Source organism: Capricornis sumatraensis, chromosome 15 (genome assembly GCF_032405125.1).
Source record: "Capricornis sumatraensis isolate serow.1 chromosome 15, serow.2, whole genome shotgun sequence".
Taxonomy (NCBI): domain Eukaryota; kingdom Metazoa; phylum Chordata; class Mammalia; order Artiodactyla; family Bovidae; genus Capricornis; species Capricornis sumatraensis.
Window position 1 is genome coordinate 14,320,843 of NC_091083.1, and position 22,138 is coordinate 14,342,980.

The following is a 22,138-nucleotide window of genomic DNA, read 5'->3' on the forward strand; positions in this document are numbered from 1 at the left end:
TCTTCCTTAGATACGTCGGAGCTGCCAGCCTGCCCCAGAGTAGACAGCGGCTTCCCCGGTGGCCTCGAGATTCTGCAGTACCTGGCCCCTGCCCTCGGCCCCTCGCCCAGTCGGCGTGGCGGCTCTGCCGTCCTCACGGGCCTCCTGGCCGGTCCTGCCACCGCGCATGCGCTGGCCTGCCTGGGAGGTGTGCGCCAGGCAGCCTCCCCCTCGCCCCCATGCTTCCTTCAGGCTTCTCTGTGCACCTCAGGCTCAGCCGTGTGTCCCCCGCCTGGGTTCTCTGTTAACACGCCACCTGACCCTGCGTGCGCTGCTGGCTCCTCCCGTTAGAACGTGTGCCTGTGGGAGCGGGGCCGTGGCCGGGCAGCACTGGCCCAAAGAGCTGCTCCGTAGCTACTTGCGTGCGTGAACTCAGCGCGGACTTTCAAAGCCCAAAGCCGGGACCTCTGCGTCTTTGCATCTTGACTAGTGTATCCTGTGTCCCCATCGCGGAAGCCCCTGTCGGTGTCGTGTGGGTGGCACCCAAGGTGCCTCGGTGCGTCCTGGCTGACATGGTGGGCCTGCAGAGCACACTGAGATAAGGCAATCATTTGGGTACTCTAGAAAGTTTCCTCATTGTCTTTTACAGGCCTCCACATTTGGGTCTTCTTGTCTTCATTTCGTGATAAATCCATTTGTACAAAGTTGGCTTAAATTTTCTCTACCACATAGTTCGTCAGTTTCCTCTCTCATGCCAGGATAACAAAACCTGTCATTGCATCCAACATGTCTCTGATTTGTAAGGTTCCCCAAACTAGTCTGAACATGTATGGAGGAATAGCAAGGGAGAGCTGGGGGCGTGGCGTGGTTGCGTTAGACGTGCGGTACACTGTGGCTTTCTCCCCTCTCCAGTTTGAAAAGAACACCCGATCTGATCTGCTGCTCAAGGAGCTCTATGTGGAAAATGCTCACCTGGCAAAAGCGCTTCAAGTCACCGAAGAGAAGCAACGAGGTGCCGAGAAAAAATCCCGATTCTTGGAAGAAAAAGTTAGAGCTCTCAACAAACTACTCAGCAAGATTGCTACAGCATCCCTCGCTGTGTAGACTGCTTTTCTTCCTGGAGTTCGTTTTGAAAGAACATCTTTAAAGTAAACCACTGTGACGCTGTAGCTTATTGTGGCTCGCTGGTGTATACCCCTGGATAGACGAGGATTGTGATCCTGTTTATCTCACAAGCATTTAATGAAGGTCTGTGTGCCAGATGCTGGGGAAACAGGTTGGAAAAGACTACTTTTTTTTTTTTTTCAGTGGTCCTTGGGTAACTTCCAGAGTTATATTCCAAATTTTGCTACTGACAAGCAAAACAAATTATGGGGTTCTCAGCAAGGTAAATGGTAAAATAAAGCAATTTTAATGTTGCACTTCTGACCTTGGCTACAGAGGTTCAAGTGCAAAGTCAGGGCTTTGCTGTTTAGTGCTATGGGTTTAGTCACTGGCATTCTCGTTGGTGGATCGGTATAGACACTCCAGAAACGTTGCACTTTCTGTGACTTTCAGCTGGTGATAAGGGGTAGAGGAAGGAAGCCTTTTTGTCAGGGCCTGTTCCACCACGAGGGAGTTTAGACAGTGCTGGTATTTTAGGGCTGTGGACTCAGGGAGGATGGTATCCATTGTGAATGCAATCTTTTCCTCATTGAAATGTCATCACACTGGAAAGTGTATGATATGGTTTTTTTAAAAAAAGGAAAAAAGTATAGTTTTATATCCAAGATATACATAAAGTATGGTCATTTGATGTATCAGAATAAACTACTGTAATATGAAGTCACTGTATTTGCAATAAAATCCTTTTCTATTAAAACCGATTAACTTCTAAATGTTTCTTGAACTAAAATATTTCAAATATATAGAAAAATAGTTCTATAGGAAGCACTCATATGTTTTACACAAACATGCAAAGGTGTTAAGGTCATTGTTACAGCATCTTGGACAGAAGCCCAATCCCTGTTCTACTGCAGCCAACCTCTTTCCCCTTCCTGGTGGCAACCGCTTTCCTGAAGCTGCTGCACGCTCCCTCCCCTCCATCCATCTGCACATTTATTTTACTTTATGTGCTTCAATGAGAAAAACCTTAAACCGCTGGAATGGATGGAAAGATCAGATCTGGGGTAGGAGGACTCAACAACATAAAGTGGACTCTTCTCTCCATGCAACTATGGTTGTTTAACCTATGACAAAGGAGGTGAGGATGGACAGTGGAGAAAACCCTCTTCAGTAAGTGGTGCTGGGAAATCTGGACAGCCACAGTAAAAGAATGAAATTAGAACATTCTCTGATACCATACACAAAAATATACTCAAAATGGATCAAAGACCTAAATGGAAACTTTTAGAGGAAAACATAGGCCGAACACTCTTTGAGGGAATTCTCTGGCAGTCCAAGGGTTAAGACTTGGCACTTTCACTGCTGTGGGCCTGAGTTTGATCCCTGGTCAGGGAACTAGGATCCCATAAGTCGCATGGCCCAGCCACAAAAAGGCACTCTGACATAAATTGCAGAACTATCTTTTTTGATCCATGTCTTTGTGTACTGAAAATAAAAATAAAAATAAACAAATGGGACTTAATTATACTTAAAAGCTTCTGCACACCAAAGGAAACAAAAACAACAAACTAACAGAGAGGGGAAAAAATATTTGCAAAGGAAGCAACTGACAAAGGATTAATCTCCAAAATACACAAATGTAGCTCTATGTCAAAAAAATAAAAACCCAAAAACCCGATTTAGAAATGGGCAACACAAAAAAATAAAAAACAGAAATGGGCAGAAGACCTTAATAGACAGTTCCCCAAAGAAGATAGACAGAGTGCCATGAAATGATGGTCAGCATCACTAATTATCAGAGAAATGCATGACAGAACTGCAATGAGGTATCACATCACACTGGTCAGAATGGCCATCATCCAAAAGTCTACTAATAATAAAAGTCTGGAGAGGTTGTAGAGAAAAGGAAACCCTCCTACAGTATTGGTAATACTGTAAATTGGTACAGCCACTTTGGAGAACAGTATGGAAATTCCTTAAAAAGCTGAAATATAATAGAACTACTGTATGATCCAGAAACCCCACTCTGGGGCATATATCTGGAGAAAACTATAATTCAAAAAGATACACATACTCCAGTGTTCATTCCAAACTCTCTTCCCATCCAAGGTTGCCACATCCCGTTGAGCAGAGTGCCCCGTGCTATGCAGTAGGAAAGACCATTGACTTTTCAACCTTGGGTCCATCGCTTACGGTCTGAGTGGCTTTGGTGAGGTTACTTAACCTTCCCCGAGGGGAGCAGCTACTCACCTTCTGCTGGAGGAACCAGGGAGATGAGTTCCCCTTTGTCCCCTCCCCAGCAGCACATTCCTTGGCCCTGGTCCAGTGGTACTTTGTTTTGTCCAGGCAGACGTGTTTAGGCCTGAGTTCTGCTCCTCTTCAGTCAAGAACCTTCATCATTAGCCTTCCTCTACTCACCACCCTGGGGTCTGGGGCCTGGTGCCCACCTGTCCCAGGCCCCCTGCCTCCTGCCCACTCTCCAGAGCAGCTGGAGCCCTCCTTCCTCCCCAGCCTTGCCTTGATTATACCTAGTGTCCACCCTTACTAGACTAGCATTCCACCTAGTGACAGCGCATCTCTGATTCTGCAGAAACAGTGATCATGCACAAATGAACAAGAGTAGTGACCGCTGCCGCCTGTACGCTTAACAAAATGCCCCTTCACTCTCCGTGATAACCTCCAACACCCACAACTTCATAAAGTTGGATGAGACAATTGAGGCTGACGGTTTAAACTTAATATCTGAGCTGGGATTTGCACACGCACGCCCTGCCTGCCACCAAAATCTGACTCTTGCTGCTGCACCCTTGGTTTTTCTTTATCACTGTGGGGGTTAATTTATATTAGTGCCAAATCAGTACTGGAACGGCCTTGCTGGGTGAGGGCTATCCCTCTCCCTCCCCAGGAAAACAGTCTAATTTGCAGGCTGAGATCACAGTAAACAGGAGATAGATCCATGGATCCATAGAGAAATGGAGAAAATAAATTGGTTGAAATATCTGAGGCTCATTTAGGGGCAGCGCCAGAGTAATAATTCAAAAGGATTCCAGCATCCCAAGCTTTGTCTTACCCACATACGACTATGATCTCTCTTCTCAAAGCTGAGGGCCCAGACGTGGCCCTTGGGTTCTGCCCTGCTACAGATGTGGTTTATTTAAGCATCTGAACGCCAGCATCCCACTTTCCTTTAGACAGATTTCTTGTGCTCTGACAGCTTCAGAAAGTAACCAGGGAGCAGATGTGGACAGAGCAGCCCAAGGACTGCTTGGAGCTGCCGGCTGCACTTGCTTCGATCCTGGAGAAATAATTCTCCCATCCCTCAGCCTCATTCATGGGCTGAAAACAGCCCCAGGGCCCATCCATGTCCGTGATAACGAATCCTCTCTCTCCACCCCACACACACCCAGGTTTAGACCTGGGCCAATTTCACCACCTTTCAGGTTGGCTGTTGCCTGTCCTGCGGTATCAGAAATGAGAGGTTGACACTATACTGTGAGTTTGGATCGGAATGTGCTCTTGAGCAAATGTGTGTTTCCTGCTTCTTCCCAGCCTCAGCCACTACCTGGGAAGAGAGGAAAAGCTCATTGCTCTTTCCTGGGAGCCAGGCTGAGGCAGGTTGAACAATCCGCTCCAGCTGTTCACACCTGAGATACGTTTAATCAGAGCCGTGTGTCAGCCGCACAGACACAGGGCAGGAGTCCCCTCCCCACCGGGAAGTGACTACAGCCCGTGACTGCATGCACGTCAACTCACCCCCCTCCCCATCTGTGGGGACAGATCAGGGACTGAGGCTGTTGAGCTCTTTTTCCCTCCAGTGAGGATCCAGCTTGTGGCCTCACCATGTGACCCCTGGTAACGTCACTGGCAGCTTTCTCTGAACCTTACCGTCTAGCACCTGTGACGTGAAATGCTGAGAGCTCTCCCCCTTCACTCGCAGGCAAGCCATTTGGTTTTGGCTCCTCTCGACTCCCGTGGCACAGAGAACAATTCCAGAGTGAGGGAGCAAATCTAGGCTGTGGTGAGGAGGAGAGAGTGAGGCTGGGCAGCTCCTTCAGGGTGTTCGGTTGTGGGTTGAGCACCGTTGAGGCTGCAGGTGAAGGGGGCAGCGTAGTTAAGGGAGAGGTGTTTTTTTTTTGTTTTTAATTTATTTTTAACTTAAGGATAATTGCTTTACAGTATTGTGTTGGTTTCTGCCAAACATCAGCATGAATCAGCCACAGGACAGAGGGCTTTTTTCTTTTTAAAGATGGCAGCCATCCTGGTCAAAGCCTCTTGGTCCCTGCTTTTCCTACTATCAGACGCTGTTTTCCCAAGTAGACTATTTTCCCTGTTGGCTCAGTTGGTAAAGAATCCACCTGTGATGCAGGAGACCCTGGTTCGATTCCTGGGTCAGGAAGACCCACTGGAGAAGTGATTGGCTACGCACTCCAGTATTCTTGGGATTCCTTGGTGCTCAGCTGGTAAAGAATCTGCCTGCACTACAAGAGACCTAGGTTCTATCTCTGGGTTGGGAAGATCCCCTGGAGAAGGGAAAAGCTACACCTTCCAATATTCTGGCCTAGAGAATTCCATGGACTATATAGTCCATGGCATAGCAAAGAGTCAGACACGACTGAGCGACTATCACTTTCACTTTTCATGCTTTTCATAAATGGCCTTTATTATATTGAGGAAATCTCTATTTTATTGAATTTTTTATCATGAATGGGTTTTGAATTTTGTCAAGTGTTTTTTATGCATAATCTTACTTTCAATTCTTACTTGAATGTTGGTAGAATTGAGCTTTGAATCCATTTGGTCCTAAGCTTTTAACGTTTGGGATTTTTTAAAAAATTAATATTTGAATCTCCTTATTTGTTACTGGAGTGTTGAGTTTTTCTATTTTTTCTTGTTTTAGTCTTGACAGGGTGTATGTTTCTCAGAATTTATCTATTTTCTAGTTTTTCCAATTTGTAATAGTTCATCAATAATAATGGCCCCTTATGATTATGCTTCTTTACTTCTGAGGTATCTGTTGTAATGTCGCTTTCCTTCCTGTGTTTATTTCAGTTTCCTCTCTTTCCTTCTTACCTTAGGTAAAGGCTTGTTGATATTGTTTGTTTCTTTCAAAAAATGCACTTCCAGTACTGGGCATTCTGGCACACGGGCAATGTGTTCAGAGGTGTCGCTTAGCAACAATCATTCTGGGATGGAAGATTCCAAACCGTTGAGCTTCCCAGCTGGGAGGTTGTGGCGGGACGGCTCTGGCTTACCTGTAGTGCTTGTGTTGGGTTTAGGGGACTGTGAAGAGCCGAGGGGGAGGTGAGGTGTGTTTGGAGCCCATAGGCTCTGCGATGAAGAAGATTTTTGACTTCAGGAGTAAGAAGGGCAAGTCGCCCTTAGGCTCCTTCACCATCCTGGGGAGAGACAGAGGTCATCATAGAACCAGCTTCCAGCCCGGGTACCACATCCAAGACAGGGACCTCGGAAAGATCCACAAAGCTGCCAGTGTAGGCAACGTAGCCAAAGTGCAGCAGCTTCTCCTGCTCGGAAAGAATGGCCTGGAAGACAAGGACAAGATGAACAGGTAAGCGGGGAGGAAGGGCCTGGCAGGGGTCCCTCCTGTGAGTTTCCCCTCCAAGGCTCGCAGACACTTTTGTAGGATCCAGCACCCCAGACTTGATAGGCTGCAAAAGCCTTAGCTGGTTTAGGACCCGCTTATAATTCCCCTTATAGAGCACTTTACTGGTCGTTTTAAAGTGATTTAACTGAATATCAGTAATCACAGAACAGAAATAAAACATGAATAGCATCTTTTTTTCCTTCTTCTTCCTCCTCCTCTTCATTTGTTGTTATACATGTGTTAACATGATCTACTTATGAATAGGAGAAGGCAATGGCACCCCACTCCAGTACCCTTCCTTGGAAAACCCCACGGACGGAGGAGCCTTGTAGGCTGCAGTCCATGGGGTCGCTAAGAGTCGGACATGACTGAGCGACTTCAATTTCAGTTTCACTTTTCACTTTCATGCATTGGAGAAGGAAATGGCAACCCACTCCAGTGTTCTTGCCTGGAGAATCCCAGGGACGGGGGAACCTGGTGGGCTGCCATCTATGGGATTGCACAGAGTTGGACATGACTGAAGCAACTTAGCAGCAGCAGCAGCAAGAGCTCGCAAGTTCTATAGCCCTCAAGAAATTTTCTGGAACTCCCTGGCTCTCACATTGTTTTTCTCATGTGATTTATGAAAACTCTTCTTCCCATGGATCGTCCATTGGGGATATTGGCTGTGGACAGATTTTTGATGTTGTCAGCATCTTATTTTTAATGTACACACTTTTATACCATAATGTTTTATATTACAAAAAAACTGCGTAGTAAGAAAAATAATCCCCAGGTCAACTTCTGGGTTAAAAATTCTTCCGCTACAATTCAATATCCATTTTATATCAGTGTACACTTATGTGTATATGCTCTTTGCTGAAGGACCTTAGAAGACAGCTTTGAAGTAGGAAGCTGGCTGTGTCCTTGAATAGGAGGACATTTTCTTAGGATATATGGTCTTTCCATATTTAAACCAATAAACATATCGTGATTTTAAAGATTTTGGGTTACACATGCTGTCTTTAACTGTTGTGATGAAATTAAAAGTTTTGTGTAGTAGGCAAAGATTTGCCCCTTTAGATATCAAAATTTGCTGGGTGACATTTTCTATTAGGAAAGATAAATTATGTGTAGATGGTGGAGAAATAACCTGGTAACTATTTAGAAAAAAGTAACTAGATTTTTATCTCCCCAGCAAGTTTCAGATGGAGTATGGATCAAAAATTTTAAATACACAGGGTGAGAAAAGTACCAGAAGAAAACTGAAATTCCTATCTATACATTTTCTGTGTGCTGACAAAGACCTTTTTTCCCTAGTTCTACTGTTTATTAACTTTAATATTTTTTTAATTAGATGGTAATTGCTTTACAATGTTGTGTTGGTTTCTACTGTACAACATCATAAATCAATTGTAAGTATACGTATATCCCACCCCAGAGACCTTTCTAAGGATGATTTCAAAGGCAACAATTCTGGAGTTTCCTGGGTTTCGCCTACCCCCTGTCAAAAAAAAAGAGAAGAAAAGAAATCTGAAAGTTGATTTAGCAACCCCCAAATTTAAAAATCTCTGTAGATCAAGCTGTCTGTAGGGAAGTTGGATGAGCAGACAGGATTTGTCTTTCTGGCACTAATAGGAATGCGGCACAGATAAAAATAATTTGTCATTTTCAATTTAATTTAGAATTTTTTGTGAGGATTGGTATCCTGTGACACTTTCAGCCTTTTCAGAAGTCAAGGGAATCTTGGGAATTTCCTGGCTGTCCAGTGGGTAAGACTCACTGCTCTGGGGCCAGGGTTCCATCTCTGGTGAGGGAACTAAAATCCTGCAAGCTACAACGATATATTGTACAACACGGGGAATATAGCTAATATTTTATAGCCCCTGTAAATGCAGTAGTGGGTCATTGTACAGGGTCACCTGTATTTTGTAATAATATATAACATACATTATCTCTAAAGCAAACTTAGACGAAAACACTTCATGGGAATTAGACCAACAGGAAAGAAGAGAAATGAACAAACGAAAATGCTACAATTTATAGCTGCAAAGACTGTGAATTATAAATTATATTCCAATGTCAGAGACGTTAAAATGTGAGAAAATGAGCATGTTGAATCATCGAAGTACAATGTTGTCTCTAATCCTCAAAACATATCTGCAAAGGAGGTGTAATATCCTTTGACTTCATTCATATGTTGTCCTTGTAAGATAGTAGTAATAGTAGTAAATATAATAATATAATCTAACAATTACTAGCTGTTACCTGTGCAAGGAATGGTTCTAAACGCTGTGCGTGGATCTCATTTAAGCATCACAGCAGTGTCCTGTGAGATAACTACTACTCTCTCTCCATTTTGTGGGTGAGGAAATTGAGGTACAGAGAGGGTGAGCGACAGCTAATAAGTGACAGAGTCAAATTTAAACCCAAGTTGAGCTGAATCTCAAGGTCTCACACATTCTATTCAAGCAGACTGTTCTTTCTTTACTGTGTAAGAGGAGTTAAACTAATATGTGCTGCTCTTTCTCCAGAAGAAAATGAAATATTTGTTTCAGAGGGATAAGAGTACTATGCTATTGAGTGTTTTCAATCACACAAACAGTTATTTGTTTTGGAACAGTAACACTACAGTTTCCTAAACACTCCTCTTGCTTTCATAGGACTGCACTCCACTTGGCCTGTGCCTATGGCCATTCAGAGGTGGTCGCTCTCCTCCTGGAGAGAAAATGCCTGCTTAACCTCTGTGACAGCGAAAACAAGACCGCGCTGATGAAGGTATGGGGCAGCGAACCATGTCCACATGAGATGGATGTGATTTAACTACTGAGAGTAAACGAATTTATCTCATTGAAATATAGGGAACTGGTGAAGCTTGTGGACTGTTAATTTTGAATTCCTAGAATTCACACTCTTGTTTCTTGGCACAACACTGACAGGCCGTAGAATGCCAAGAAGAGGAGTGTGCGACTCTTCTGCTGGAGCATGGTGCCGACCCCAATGTCACGGATATCAATGGCAACACCGCTCTCCACTATGCTGTCTTTTGCCAGAATATATCACTCGCAGCAAAGCTGCTTTCCTATAACGCCAATATAGAAGCCAGAAACAAGGTATAGCTCAACTAACTTTATTGACAAAATATTTGCAAACCATTTTTCTAAACCAGAAGTGTTTTATTAATAACAGTATGTAAATACGTAGACTGAGTAGTGTCCAGCAGGCCCTGTTACCATGGAAACAACTCCAAAGCCAAGTCGGGGTGGGTGGAAAACGTCAGAGCCCATAGAAAGGGCAAAGCTCTCTCTCTCAGCCACCCTTCTACCCTAGAAGGAAGATTTTCCCACTGGAATGTGCTCAGGAGTGGGTGGTAGGCTCAAGTCCTACAAAAATTAAGGCCTGGGGGGAGTGAAGTGATGTGATGGGTGGCTGCTTCCAGGGGCTAGGGAATGGAAGGAGAAGCAGTGCCCAGCACGGGGAGCTGGGGGGTGCAAGTGGGCCGGGGAGGCAGCAGGCCTGGAGCCCTGAGTCCTCCAGGACCCCGGTTCTGAGATCCGGTCACATGGGTCAGGTCATGTTTGACACCCAGCAAGGGTGTTCACTTGTGCTGGTGACCACTTGGTTCGCCAGGTACAAGTGGGTCTCCCATACTCAACCCTGGGGGACTGCTCGGCAGGGTTGCAGCTGAGTGTGGGCAGCTGATGATGGTGAAGCTGCCCCTCCTGCTTTTTCTCCTGTGGCTGCAGCCTCGCCAGGAGCTGCAGAGAGAGCTCCCCCACTCTCACAGGTGGGCTCAGTGTTCCTTGTTTGGAAGCTCCAGCCTTCTCTAAGTGAAAATATTTTGAAAGCACTTGATTGTCTAAGATGTCACTTTAAATCACGATATTGCTCAAGCAGCATTAGAGAGTAAAGCATTCATTTTTGTGTTGATGGCAGATATTTGTGATAACACTGCACTTGTTAAAGGTAAAACTTTTTCCAAGTATTTTTCCCTTACTGAAAAAAATATTTTTTTTCTAATTAGTCTAAAATAACATAGTAAAGCAAAATTTGCCTTGGAAATAGACTTTGTCTTAAAACTCAAGCATTTGACAACATAATAGAAATCTTACTGCTGTTAACACATTCCAATTTTATGAAAAAATGATTTATATAAAAATGATTTCTCTCTCATTGCCCAAGGCTTCTGAGGCTAAAAGGAAAGGCAAAGGAGCGAGCCTTTGGTGAAGAATGCAGATCAAGTTGGAATTTTGGCAGTTGGGGTATACCAAGAAAGAGGGTTTTTAAAAAATATTTATTTGGCTGTGCTAGGTCTTAGTTTCAGCATGCAGGATCTAGTCCCCTGACCAGGGATCGAACCCAGACCCCCTACACTGTGAGCACTGAGACTCAGCCACTGGACCACCACAGAAGTCCCAAGGTTTTTGGTGTTTTTTTTTACCCCCCTTCAGTTTATATATTTCAGTAAGATGCTTTTCAGTTTCAGGGATAATAGTTGTTATTTTGAGAAAGAGATTGAGTGAATTGGAGACTTGCCTAGATACCAGTTTTAGGAAGACTTTGCAGAAATCAGATCAGCAGTGAACAGGTGGTGATTAAGTTGGAAAGAAAAGAGAAGAACAAATATTTAACAGAAATATTATCCTATTCTGGCAGAAACAGCCAGTTAGATAAGAGTCTGGACTCTGCTCTCAATCTAGAAGGTCTTTATGGAAAGTAAGGGGTTTATAAACAATGAGATCAGGTTGCCTTTTGTGTTTATTAGTCCCTATTCTACCATTATTTACCCAGGAAAATTTAATTCTGTTTTGATGACTCTTACCACTTATACTTTTCTTTTTTCTTCAAATCCTCAAGTAAGAGAAGGAATTGGCCATGTGGGTGAGAGATGAGACTGGAATGTTTGCTGCGCTGATTCTCAGCTAGATTGTGCTGGTGAAAACCACAATCATTTGGGAAAGTTTATAAAAAAATTTACAAGCCTAGGCTGTTCCCTGAAGATTTTGATGAAATAAATCAAGAAAGGCCTGGACATGTGTATTTAGAAATATTTCCTTGAGATTCTGATACTATCCTTGGTAAAGAACTATGGAGTGATTAAGGATAATTTCTAAGTGCACCTATCTCAAAAATAAGTAATCTATAGAAGAGTTGGAGTTTGATCAGTGCTAGCTACTTCCATCAGCTAGCAATATTAGTCAGACTTTTTCCTCTGCCTCTGTGATTGAGAAGTTAAAAGGAACATTTTTGGCAATGTCTATTGGCTTGAATAATATAATTCCTTTTTCTTCCAACCACTAATTATTCAGTGACACTCCAAGTGTCTTTAGAAATTTGCCCCATGGCAAAGTCACTTCATCTGTAGAGTCTGACCCTTTAAGAATTTTACACCTTCTGTTATCAACCAGGTCATTAGGTCAACAGATGTTTGTTACCAACGGAGTTTTCCTGACTGCACTAATAGTAACTCATGAGCCTTCTTTTGGTGTCAGCAGGACAGACTCTTGCAGTGTGTCTGTTTGATTTGCTGAGCCCTGGCATAAGCAAGATGACAGCTTTAAACTTCAAAACCCATGAAGTTAGTACAGATGGGGATTCTTTTAATAATTTAGTTTCAGCAGTCTTAGGAACTCATTATCCATTTGGTTAATAATCTGGGAGAATTCTAGAAATAGATTGTCATTTTAACAAGCAGTGGAAACATTCTTAAAGTGGGAATTTTGAGTCTTGTGTTTTAAATTTATTTTAATAAAATTATGAGTCAACAGCAATTTTTATTACATATTGAGACCCACTTTTCTTGTGAAACACATGAAACTAAAGAAAGGAAAGCTTTCACATACAAATATTTGCTTTATACCCACCTGTTTGGAAACAGCAAAATGTGAAACCACAAGTGGGCTACAGACCAGATGTGGTCCTTGGGTATGTTTAGCTTACCTACCTCCACAAACTGAGTCAACATCTAAATTTTAGCAAACTCATGCAGAAGTCTGCATTTCAGACTTCTCAGAGAACTCAATCTGGTCCCCCTAGAGCCCATTCTACTGTTTGGTCTGCATGTGGAGGCCTCCCTTTAAGTATGGGGTGTGTGTTCGCAGGTTTGCCAGCCTCACCTGGCTTTTTCACTTACTCAGGTCACCAGCTTTCCCTCCATAAGCATCTGAGTTTCCAATTCTTGTTTTATAGTTTATTTTGATAACTATTTCAAGATTTTAAATACAGTCTAATTAATCTATAATTGATTTCGTATTTTAAAAGAATCTCTTAAGGATGGGATTGAATTTTTCAAATTAGAATTTTTAAGTTGGTTGTGGCAGTTTCACACTGAATGAGTCTCCCAAACACACAGGATTATGAGAGAGAGCATAAGGAGGGTTCATGGAAAAGCAACTCCCCGAGAAAACACTGAGTGCATATTTATTGGAAACTTACCTTGTAATCTTTAACTAAGAGCAGTAAAGCAAGACAGAGACCAGAACACTGGGATTAAGGAAGCTTCCTCCTGGAGGTCTGGAGGTAATCACATGAGAGTCATCAAGAAAGGTCTTTGAAGATAAGCGGTATTGTTCTGTGTCAAAACAGCATCTAGCTAATGCTGACCTGTCAGTTTAACTTAAGGGCAGGGGAAGGAACAAGCAAAGGAGAATGAGTAAGATTAAATTTCAGGAGACTTTGCTGAGAAAGCCGAAAAACATGGTGCCCACAGTTGGTTTTTTGGAAGAAAAAAAACACAAAACAATTTTTCTCTTTGCATGTTCATGTAGAGGATAATATTCCCATTGGAATGTCTGTAAACTTTATGAGGTTACTCTTGGCCATCCTTGGATAGGTTATGCATGCTACAGATAATATTATATATTCCTGCCTCAGCATTGTTCCTAAAATATGCAGATGATTTAGTAGCTAATTGATTCTCTCTGGAGGAGTGTTGAGCAAGTAAATACTACAATATTCCTGATAAATACTACAATAGAAGCAAAGATCCTTGGAACCAGTAAATGTTGAAAGTGAGTCTTAGAGAATGACTCTGTGGTTCGTCTTTGGAAGAGGTAGAAGAGGAGCATTTTATTATTTATCTTTTTGAAAGACGTATTTGGCTGCACTGGGTCTAGTTGTGGCACATGGGATCTTCAGTTTCGGCACGTGGAATCTAGTTCCCTGACCAGGGATGGAACCTGGACCCCCTGCCTTGGGAACTCAAGTCTTAGCCCCTGGACCCCCAGGGAAGGCCAGGGGGAGGAGCATCTTGAAGAGACAGAAGGTGCGCGGGGGGATGAGAAGGGGCTCCCTTTTATTTACTTTCTGAATTATATGTTTGAGTTCAGAGAATCTATTGCATGATTTTCAGTTCAGTTTAGAAATAGGTTAACTGTGTACATTAGAAATGTTTTTTTCTGTTTTACAGGATGACCTCACACCACTCTTACTTGGCATAAGTGAAAGGAAACAGCAAATAGTGGAATTTTTAATAAGGAAAGAAGCAAACATACATGCGGTTGATAAGATGAAAAGGTACAGTTGTTCTTTTTCTTTTTAAAAACCTTAGTGCTGTTCTCGGGTGCTAACATCAAGATTAAATTAATCAGAGGTTTCATTTGTGATCAACACTTCATCAGTTATGTACAAAATCAATTATTCTGACTGGGAATCGTGAAAAACTATACAGCGGGAATATATTGCAGGATTCATATTCCTTTATAATATTGAGTGATATCATATGCAACCTATTTTTTTTCTGGTTGATCTTGTAGGAGCTGAGGGATTTCATACTAGTTTCATTAGCTTTATAAAATATGGATTCTGCTTTTTAGTTTACCTTATGACAGTACTGAATTTCTTAATTATTTTATAATGATTGTTTCATATCTACTTCTTATATATTTTTCCTTAAAAGATGCATACTAAACATAAAGGACTTGATTTTGTCTTTTGGATGACTTTTTGCTTTCAATTACTTTCTTTGAAAAATACTGATATTATTAGATTGCAGAAGAGTCCTTCGCAGTTTAGTGACTAAACAGCAACAAAGAAGTGATTAGTAATCACTGTCACCAGATACCGTGGGCTCATCAGTTTTTATCCTTTTTCATTTCTAGTACATTTTGATGTTTTCATTTTAAATGAAGGTAGAAGGAAGAATGATAGGTTTAATGGATAAACAGTTCCTTTAACAAAGATAAGTCAAAGGTGGATGATACAGATGAAAATGATGGGCTTTAGATTCAGACTGGGTTCAATTCTTAGCTTTCCTACCTATTAGGGTTATGACCTTGGGCACAGTACTTATCATCAGCAAATAAGTTTCCTGATACAAAAAGGCAAATAGTGATGCATCCTTCAAAGGTGGCTGTGTGTATATATAGTATTTCATTTAGTGAAGAGCACATGCTTGTCAATATCATTAAGTGCCACGGTGACTATTTTTATTTCCATTATTGTTAATATTTTTGTTTTAAGCCCGCAAATAGCCTTTGCTTAACCCAACCTCTAGCTGACTTTGAAGCAAAATATATCAGACTAAGGAGGAAATGGGGGATTCGTCCCTTAAATACTCACCTGCCTATCAAGGACTTTGTTATTATTTTTTTAAAGCATTTATTTATTTGACTGCGTGGGGTCTTAGTTGTGGGAACTCTCAGTTGCAGCATGTGGGATGAAGTTCCCTGTCCAGGGATGGAACCTGGGCCCCTTGCATTGGGAGCCTGGAGTCATAGCCCCTGGTCCATTAGGGGAGTCCTCATCAGAGACTTTTGAAATAGTAAGTGCTGCTATGTGCCATCCCAGTGGGACAGGAGGCTTCTTTTCCATCCCTTCGTTTTAGCCTTGGAAGTAATTTATAAGGATGTACACTTGAGCATGTACATGGTCAGTTCGTCATGGAAGGGCAAGATGTTAACTTGGTAAAACATATCCAACGAGCTGTTTCTGTAAGTTAACTCAACTTCCTGAGGGTGACGTCATCTCTCTGTTGTTTTAGAACCGCCCTCATACTTGCTATCAATTATGAATCTCTGAATGTAGTCAGTCTTCTCCTTCAGCAAGGTGCTGACGTCTTTTCTCAAGATGTCTTTGGACGGACTGCAGAAGAATATGCTGTCATTAGTGGTTTTAAAATGTAAGTGTTCACATTAAAATGCCAGTTATCACTAACCTGCAGCCAAAAAGAATTTTACCTGTTACTTGTTACAGGACCAGTGAGAGTTGTCTGTTTGGTGCAGGCAGTTTCTATCCTGTGGGGGCACCTCTAGGTCATAGCTTCCCTGAGATCCTTCCCAGAGGAGTGGGTGTCAACTTGCCTGAGATTCCATAGTTACAGTTGGCCCCCTCATGGGATCTGTTCCCTGTAATAATGAAAATCTTCCAAAGGATTTATCTGCCTCAACCGTAAATGTTTTCTGAGTCTGCCCCATTCAGCAGAAATCCTTAAATCTCAAGTAAATTAGTTTTAGAGAGGAATTTAGAGAGGTAAGCCCTGCCTAGGACTTGACAGTATCCATTGTAAGAGTAGGGTTACGTCTTCCAAGTGACTCAGAGATGAACATGGAGATTAAGCATCACTGTCAGAAGGATCTGCTGGTTGAGAGTTTGAGCAGGTAGAGAATGGAGAGTAGTGGTCCAGGCCAGGTCTTGATTGTGATTAGTTTTCTGTGCTTGGTGTGATTAGCTGCAATAATGGGGGATAATTATGTTATCTAATGTAGTGAGTTCATATTTTATAAATAAATATAGGTACAAATTATATAAGAGCTGAGATTCCCTAAATTGCAAACCACAAAGAGCAGCTAATCACCATAGTTAATAAGTTTCTTGCAACCCTTGAATGCTAAACCTATAAGAAAACAGACATTGGTTTTATTTGGGATTTCAAAGTAGTTCCAGCAATAAAGTTCAAGAACAAATTATTCCATTCTTTGACTGTTTCTGTAAGCATTTGGGGGGATATATTATCTCATTAAATCCTCTTAATCCCCTTGTGAAATAAGGCAGTAAGATCCCAGTTGTGTAGAGGAAGACTTTGAACTCAAGAGAAGCAACTTCTCTAGAAACAAAGAGCAGTTGGTTACAGAGCTAGGATTTGCGAGTTTGAAAGAGTTTTCGTATGCTAAGCTAAATCTAGTTAATCTACGGAGCTATACTGCCCTCAGTTCATGACTACTTCATCTTTCTTTTCTTTCTCCTTTAAATACATGCTAAGTAAAACTTTGTAGAACTTAGAAACTTGCAATGTATGGGACAATTGTAGTTTTGATATTATCGCTGACATTGTCTGTCTGAAATAATCTAAGAATTTAACATATTTGGTAGTTGTTTTTCATGTTAGTGTTAAAATATTATTTATCACATTTTTAACACATAGCATTTGTGAACTGATCTCTGAATATAAAGAAAAGAGGCCTAAAACTCCTCCCGAAAAGAGCAACTCAGGTACGTCATCTGATAATAATGAATTACTCTTGGTGATTCTACCATAGATAAAGTAGGAGTGAGGAAGTTTCAATAATGAAAGAACTACGATAAAATTAGTGTAAACTGCATGTGTATTTCATTGTTAAATTAATTTCTTAATAGTCTAGTATTCAGAATTGTTAAAGTTAATTGTAGGTAATTTAACATCAGAGACAGTATTTCCTGAAAAGAATTCCATGTATTTAATCATAGCCCCTAAAATCCTGTATTAGATTTTTGTGTAAATTAGAAAAAATATGCTAGTATGATATATATTTTGTCTATAATCATATTATAGCAAATTGGACTTCTTATGAAAGTGGAACTTTAATTTTTACAAATAGTTTGCATTTAGTGAATAAATAATTATTAGTTACTGTGTAGTGATTAGTTTCATTTAAAAAGTTACCATCATTTAAACTGGGAACCTCAACAATCCCTTCCTGGTAGGATAAGAAATGATAAACAATAAGAACTGCAATGCTGAGCCAGTGTGCAGCGTACCAGGAAGAGATTAGTTTCAAAAGATACCTTCCAATAGTACAGATCAGAAAAGCAATGCCTAGTTGAGAAGCATCAGTTATTTTGCCTATTGTACCAACAAGGTCTCTATTACCAACTTTATTCCTCACAGATCCAAAAAGACTGAGACAGGTTCACTTCATTAGAACCAGATGCTTCCTTCTGTGTGTTGGATAATTGTCATGATAGTATAGTTTTGTAAGAACAACATGTTCTGTTGCCATTATTTAAAAGATTATCATAACAGATTTTCAAATAGATCAACTTGGGACTCTGCAGATTCTAATAAAAGACCCAAAACACTTCACATTAGCAAAAACACCACTATGTCCCCTTGAAGTGGCATCTAGTACACCGTACAAGCTGTCTGAGAACACCATTAAACTGAGTAGACCTCTATCTAATCAAAAGGGGCTTCCCAGGTGTCTCAGTAGTAAAGAATCCACCTGCCAATGCCTGAGATAATGGTTTGATCCCTGGATCGGGAAGATCCCCTGGAGCCCACTCCAGTATTCTTGCCTGGGAAATCCCATGGACAGAAGAGCCTGGTGAGCTACAGTCCATCGGGTTGCAAAGAGTTGGACACGACTCAGTGACTGAACAACAACATCCGTCAAGGAACTTCTGTAGGTTGGTTTTATACATTAGAGAAGATACAGAGATGACATAGAGTCTTGGTCTTCGATATGTTCAGAACAGAATAGAATTGTCCCTGGTTACTGTCTATAGTTTTCTAAACAGACTTTTCACAGAAATCATTCTTATTTGTTCATTTGTTCACTAAAGAGATAACTATCAAGTGTCTTTTATGTACCAAGCATTGTTCTGATGTCACAGGATGCAAACATTTAAAAATCACTGCCCCTGCCCTCCAGGCTCGAGCTTGGAGGACTCCTCTCCCCATGGAGTCACTCCATGTGAGTCATCCCTCCAGCAGCAGATCATGACGACACGTGTGAAATGTTGTCCAACAGCACCAGAGTCCGTAGCTGCTTCCATCCTTCCCTCCCTCCCCTTGTTCACCAGCTTAGGGTCTGATGACAAATGCCTTCCAAGCTGAAAAAGCATGATTTCTATCAACATTTGCCATATAATGGGGAGGACTGATATAATGATATCCCTCAGTAGAAGAGAGCACTGTTGGGACCATCCTGCTCTAGGTGGTCCAGATACCCTTGAACAAGGGAAGGAAATAGTCTCAAGAGAGTGTACTTTTCAAATTTATTAGTACGTATACATATATATATTTAAAACATTAGAAACTTCAGCTTCTGTGCGCCCGACTGCCTGCTCACCACTGCAAGTCTAGTCCCCGTCCTCACCACCCTGTTGACCCCTTTTACCCATTTACCCTCCCCCACCTCCCTTTCAAGAGATTATCCTTTATAAATCTGGAATCGCTACATCTTTCCTACTTCTCTTGCATTTGGAAAGAGGGCCAGGAAGACTTCCTTTCCTATGTTTTACCACGCTCTGAAGTTCAGCGCCTGTAGACCAAGCTTCCCTGTGAGAGGGTGTTTTCATCCTGAACTGAAGAGCCAGGGAAGTTGTGTTCTGTCCCAGCAAGACACCTGCAGGCTCTGTTCACTGCTCCAGGCAATGGAAGTCCAGAAATCCTGCTGTGCTGTTTAAGCGTGCTAGTGTCAGTTTATAGAACTGATTCTATTAATGGTGTAGTACTGTTTTCTATCAGTCTCCTAGAGTTTGGTGAGAATTATGGTCATTGTAAACAGCAGTTCTTTCTTCTTTCTTTCTGTTCTACATTTGATGACTCTAAAGGAGAGCAATGGTTCTTAGGCAATAATGGCCCAGGAGTATAGTACAATCACCATTCCCTCTAGTGTGGTCCCCAGGTGTGGTCCCCAAGGAATATTTTTAAACAAAACATCAGTCTTGAGGTTTTAATAGTCTGTATTTTTCTTTTGTTGATTTAAAATGTGTCTTACTTTTTTCTTTAATAGTGGATAAGAATTCTGAAGAAGACTCTTTAAGCAGGTAGGATTTGATGGATTGTTAAAAAGTGTATGTGTTACTAAGAGAACACACAGAGAAGAGAAGCTAATGTTCGCTGAGTGCTCTACTCTGGGTTAGAGACTGCATGATGTGCTTAACATTCGTGATCTCATAGAGTCATCAGAACAGCTTTGTAAAGTAACTGTGTCCTACTTTTACTTAATTAGGCAACTGTGGTTTGGGGAGGTTAATGAATTGACCCATGATTCCATGGTTACAATGAGTTGACCTGTGATTTGACAGCTGGCCTGCCTGGCTCCATCATCCACTCTCGTGTCCCTCAGCAGAGATTGAGAAGTACCCGTGTAGCATATAAGTGAAACATATAACTTATTTCTTAGACTTGTGTCCATTTTAAGTTTTAGACTTTGCGGGGAACTCCTGTATTCCCTTTACAGTAAAGGGGGGGGGGGTGGAATGGGGCCTTCTCCATAAATTATTTCCCTGCTGAAGGACCAAGACTGCCATTTTTGATGGACACAGATTAGTCTCTGAACCAGGGACAGACAATGGGAAGGAACAGCATATCCTTCTACTTTAAGTCGTCAGGTTTATTCCACTTGGGGCAAACAAAAGTTATGTTAAATCCATCAATTAGATTTTCAGTTCAGCTATTAGGATTTGGTGAAAACATATTATTTTCAGGCTCTGCCAATATATTGGCTGTCAGTCTTTGTTATGGAAACTAAGAACGAGTCTTACCTAGATATGTCCTATGTTGGGAGAGATGGAAGCAGAAATAGGTAACTAAAATCTTTTTTGGAGACTTCTCTGGGGGTGCAGTGGTTAAGATGGTTAATAAGACTTCTCCTTCCAATGCAGGTGGTGTGGGTTCAATCTCTGGTCGGAGGAGCTGAGATCCCACTTGTCTTGGGGTCAAAAAGCCAAAATATAAAACAGGAGCAACATGGCAACAAATTCAATAAAGACTTTAAAAATGGTCCACATCAAAATATCTTTTAAAAAATGTTTTAAAACAGAGGCCTAATTTTGATTATGTCAAGAAACTTCGTTTACTACATAGATAGCCAAACTTTCACTTGCTTCTTTTTTTTTTTTCATTTAGAGAAATGAACTCACTCATTTTTGTTGTGTTTATGCTCTAAAGGTTTTCCGACACACCTGGTGTTGATTCACAGTTTGCATCAGATGATGAAGTCTTAGATTTTGAAACCAAGGTAAAGGGCACTCTTGGGAAATTAGTTTTCATGCTCTGAATTTAGTTTCATGTAATATTTACTCTTAAATTCAGTAATGGTGTCCCTCTCACTGTTTTATGTTTGTAATGGAAAGTTCTTCAGAGCAAACTATTTTAGAAAAATATGACTAGTTGATTTTTTTTTTTTAACTTTGGTAAATATTGAAGGTGGGGTGAAGAAAACAATGGGCTGGAAAATATACAGTGACAGGAAAATTGTATTGGGAAAAGCTTTCCCACAATAAAGGAAACATGAATTTTGGTCAAGGATAAAGAGTCTTACTGTGAATTTTAAACCATAAGGACATGACTTTTGCAACACTCATAATGATATCTTTAGTGGATATAATTACTTATTTTAATAATCATGGAATCTTCCCAGAGCCTTTCAGTTCCAAAACTATATAGCATATATCATCTAGTTCCCCCCGCAACCCGCCACCCTTGGACACTTTATTTTGGTTTCTTAGAGTTGTTAGGAGGGCCTTTTTTTTTTTTTTTTCTTTCTCTGTTTCTGTCTTGGCTCTGTATTAAGACTAAAATAAAAGTTGAAATTATGGAGATTTAGAAATTAAAATTCTGTTTCTCCAAAATCCATATTATAAAGGGATTTCACTGTGTTTTCTCAAGCATTCCATTAAGAGTATATTCACAACTGTTCATATCATTGAAGAATACATGTTTGCCTAAAATAATAACCAGCTATAGTAGCAGCTTCCCTTGTGGCTCAGACAGTAAAGAATCTGCCTACAATGCGGGAGTCCTGGGTTTGATCCCTGGGTTGGGAAGATACCCTGGAGAAGGAAACAGCTACCCACTCCAGTATTCTGGCCTGGAGAATTCCATGGACTGTATAGTCCATGGGGTTGCAAAGAGTCAGACACGACTGAGCAACTTTCACTTCACAGAAGCAGAGACTTTTAATAACCGTAAGATAAAACTTACAACTTGAGATTTTTTTTCTCTATTGTAGTTTTAAAAAAACCTACTCCAAGTCCTTGTGTCACATTCTAAAACTTCAGATTTCAGACATTTTGTATTATTGTGATTTAAATATTCATCTTATAGCCCCATATCAGTGTAAGCTAGTGGAGTTCAGGAAACAATTGTACATCTCCTGGAGCGTGTAGCATAGGTCTCGAGTGTAAGAATCATGTTAATAGTTTTTGAATGTGAATAAATGAAGAGACAAATGGTATCCTATATACTGTTACAGGTAATATAGTTCAGTTGAGTTATGTTGAGGAAGGAGGTCTTGCATAACAAGGAAATAAATAAAAAATACATGAAAA

The 22,138-nt window shown here is 41.2% G+C and overlaps 2 protein-coding genes across 2 annotated transcripts in view; both read left to right on the top strand.

Moving 5' to 3' along the window:
• NINL (ninein like) overlaps window positions 1-1,546 on the top strand; it is a 60,076-nt gene extending 58,530 nt beyond the window's left edge. Inside the window, exon 22 of the mRNA XM_068987607.1 lies at window positions 892-1,546. Coding sequence (XP_068843708.1) covers window positions 892-1,083 — 192 coding nt within the window. The 3' untranslated portion in view covers window positions 1,084-1,546. The remainder of the gene's footprint in view (window positions 1-891) is intronic.
• A 4,870-nt stretch (window positions 1,547-6,416) lies between these two features.
• The window catches only part of LOC138091625 (ankyrin repeat domain-containing protein 26-like), a 78,696-nt gene continuing 62,974 nt past the window's right edge, over window positions 6,417-22,138 (top strand). Inside the window, 7 exon segments of the mRNA XM_068987538.1 lie at window positions 6,417-6,649; window positions 9,328-9,442; window positions 9,604-9,777; window positions 14,073-14,179; window positions 17,025-17,092; window positions 19,597-19,630; window positions 20,757-20,826. Of these exon segments, the coding sequence (XP_068843639.1) occupies window positions 6,417-6,649; window positions 9,328-9,442; window positions 9,604-9,777; window positions 14,073-14,179; window positions 17,025-17,092; window positions 19,597-19,630; window positions 20,757-20,826 (801 nt within the window).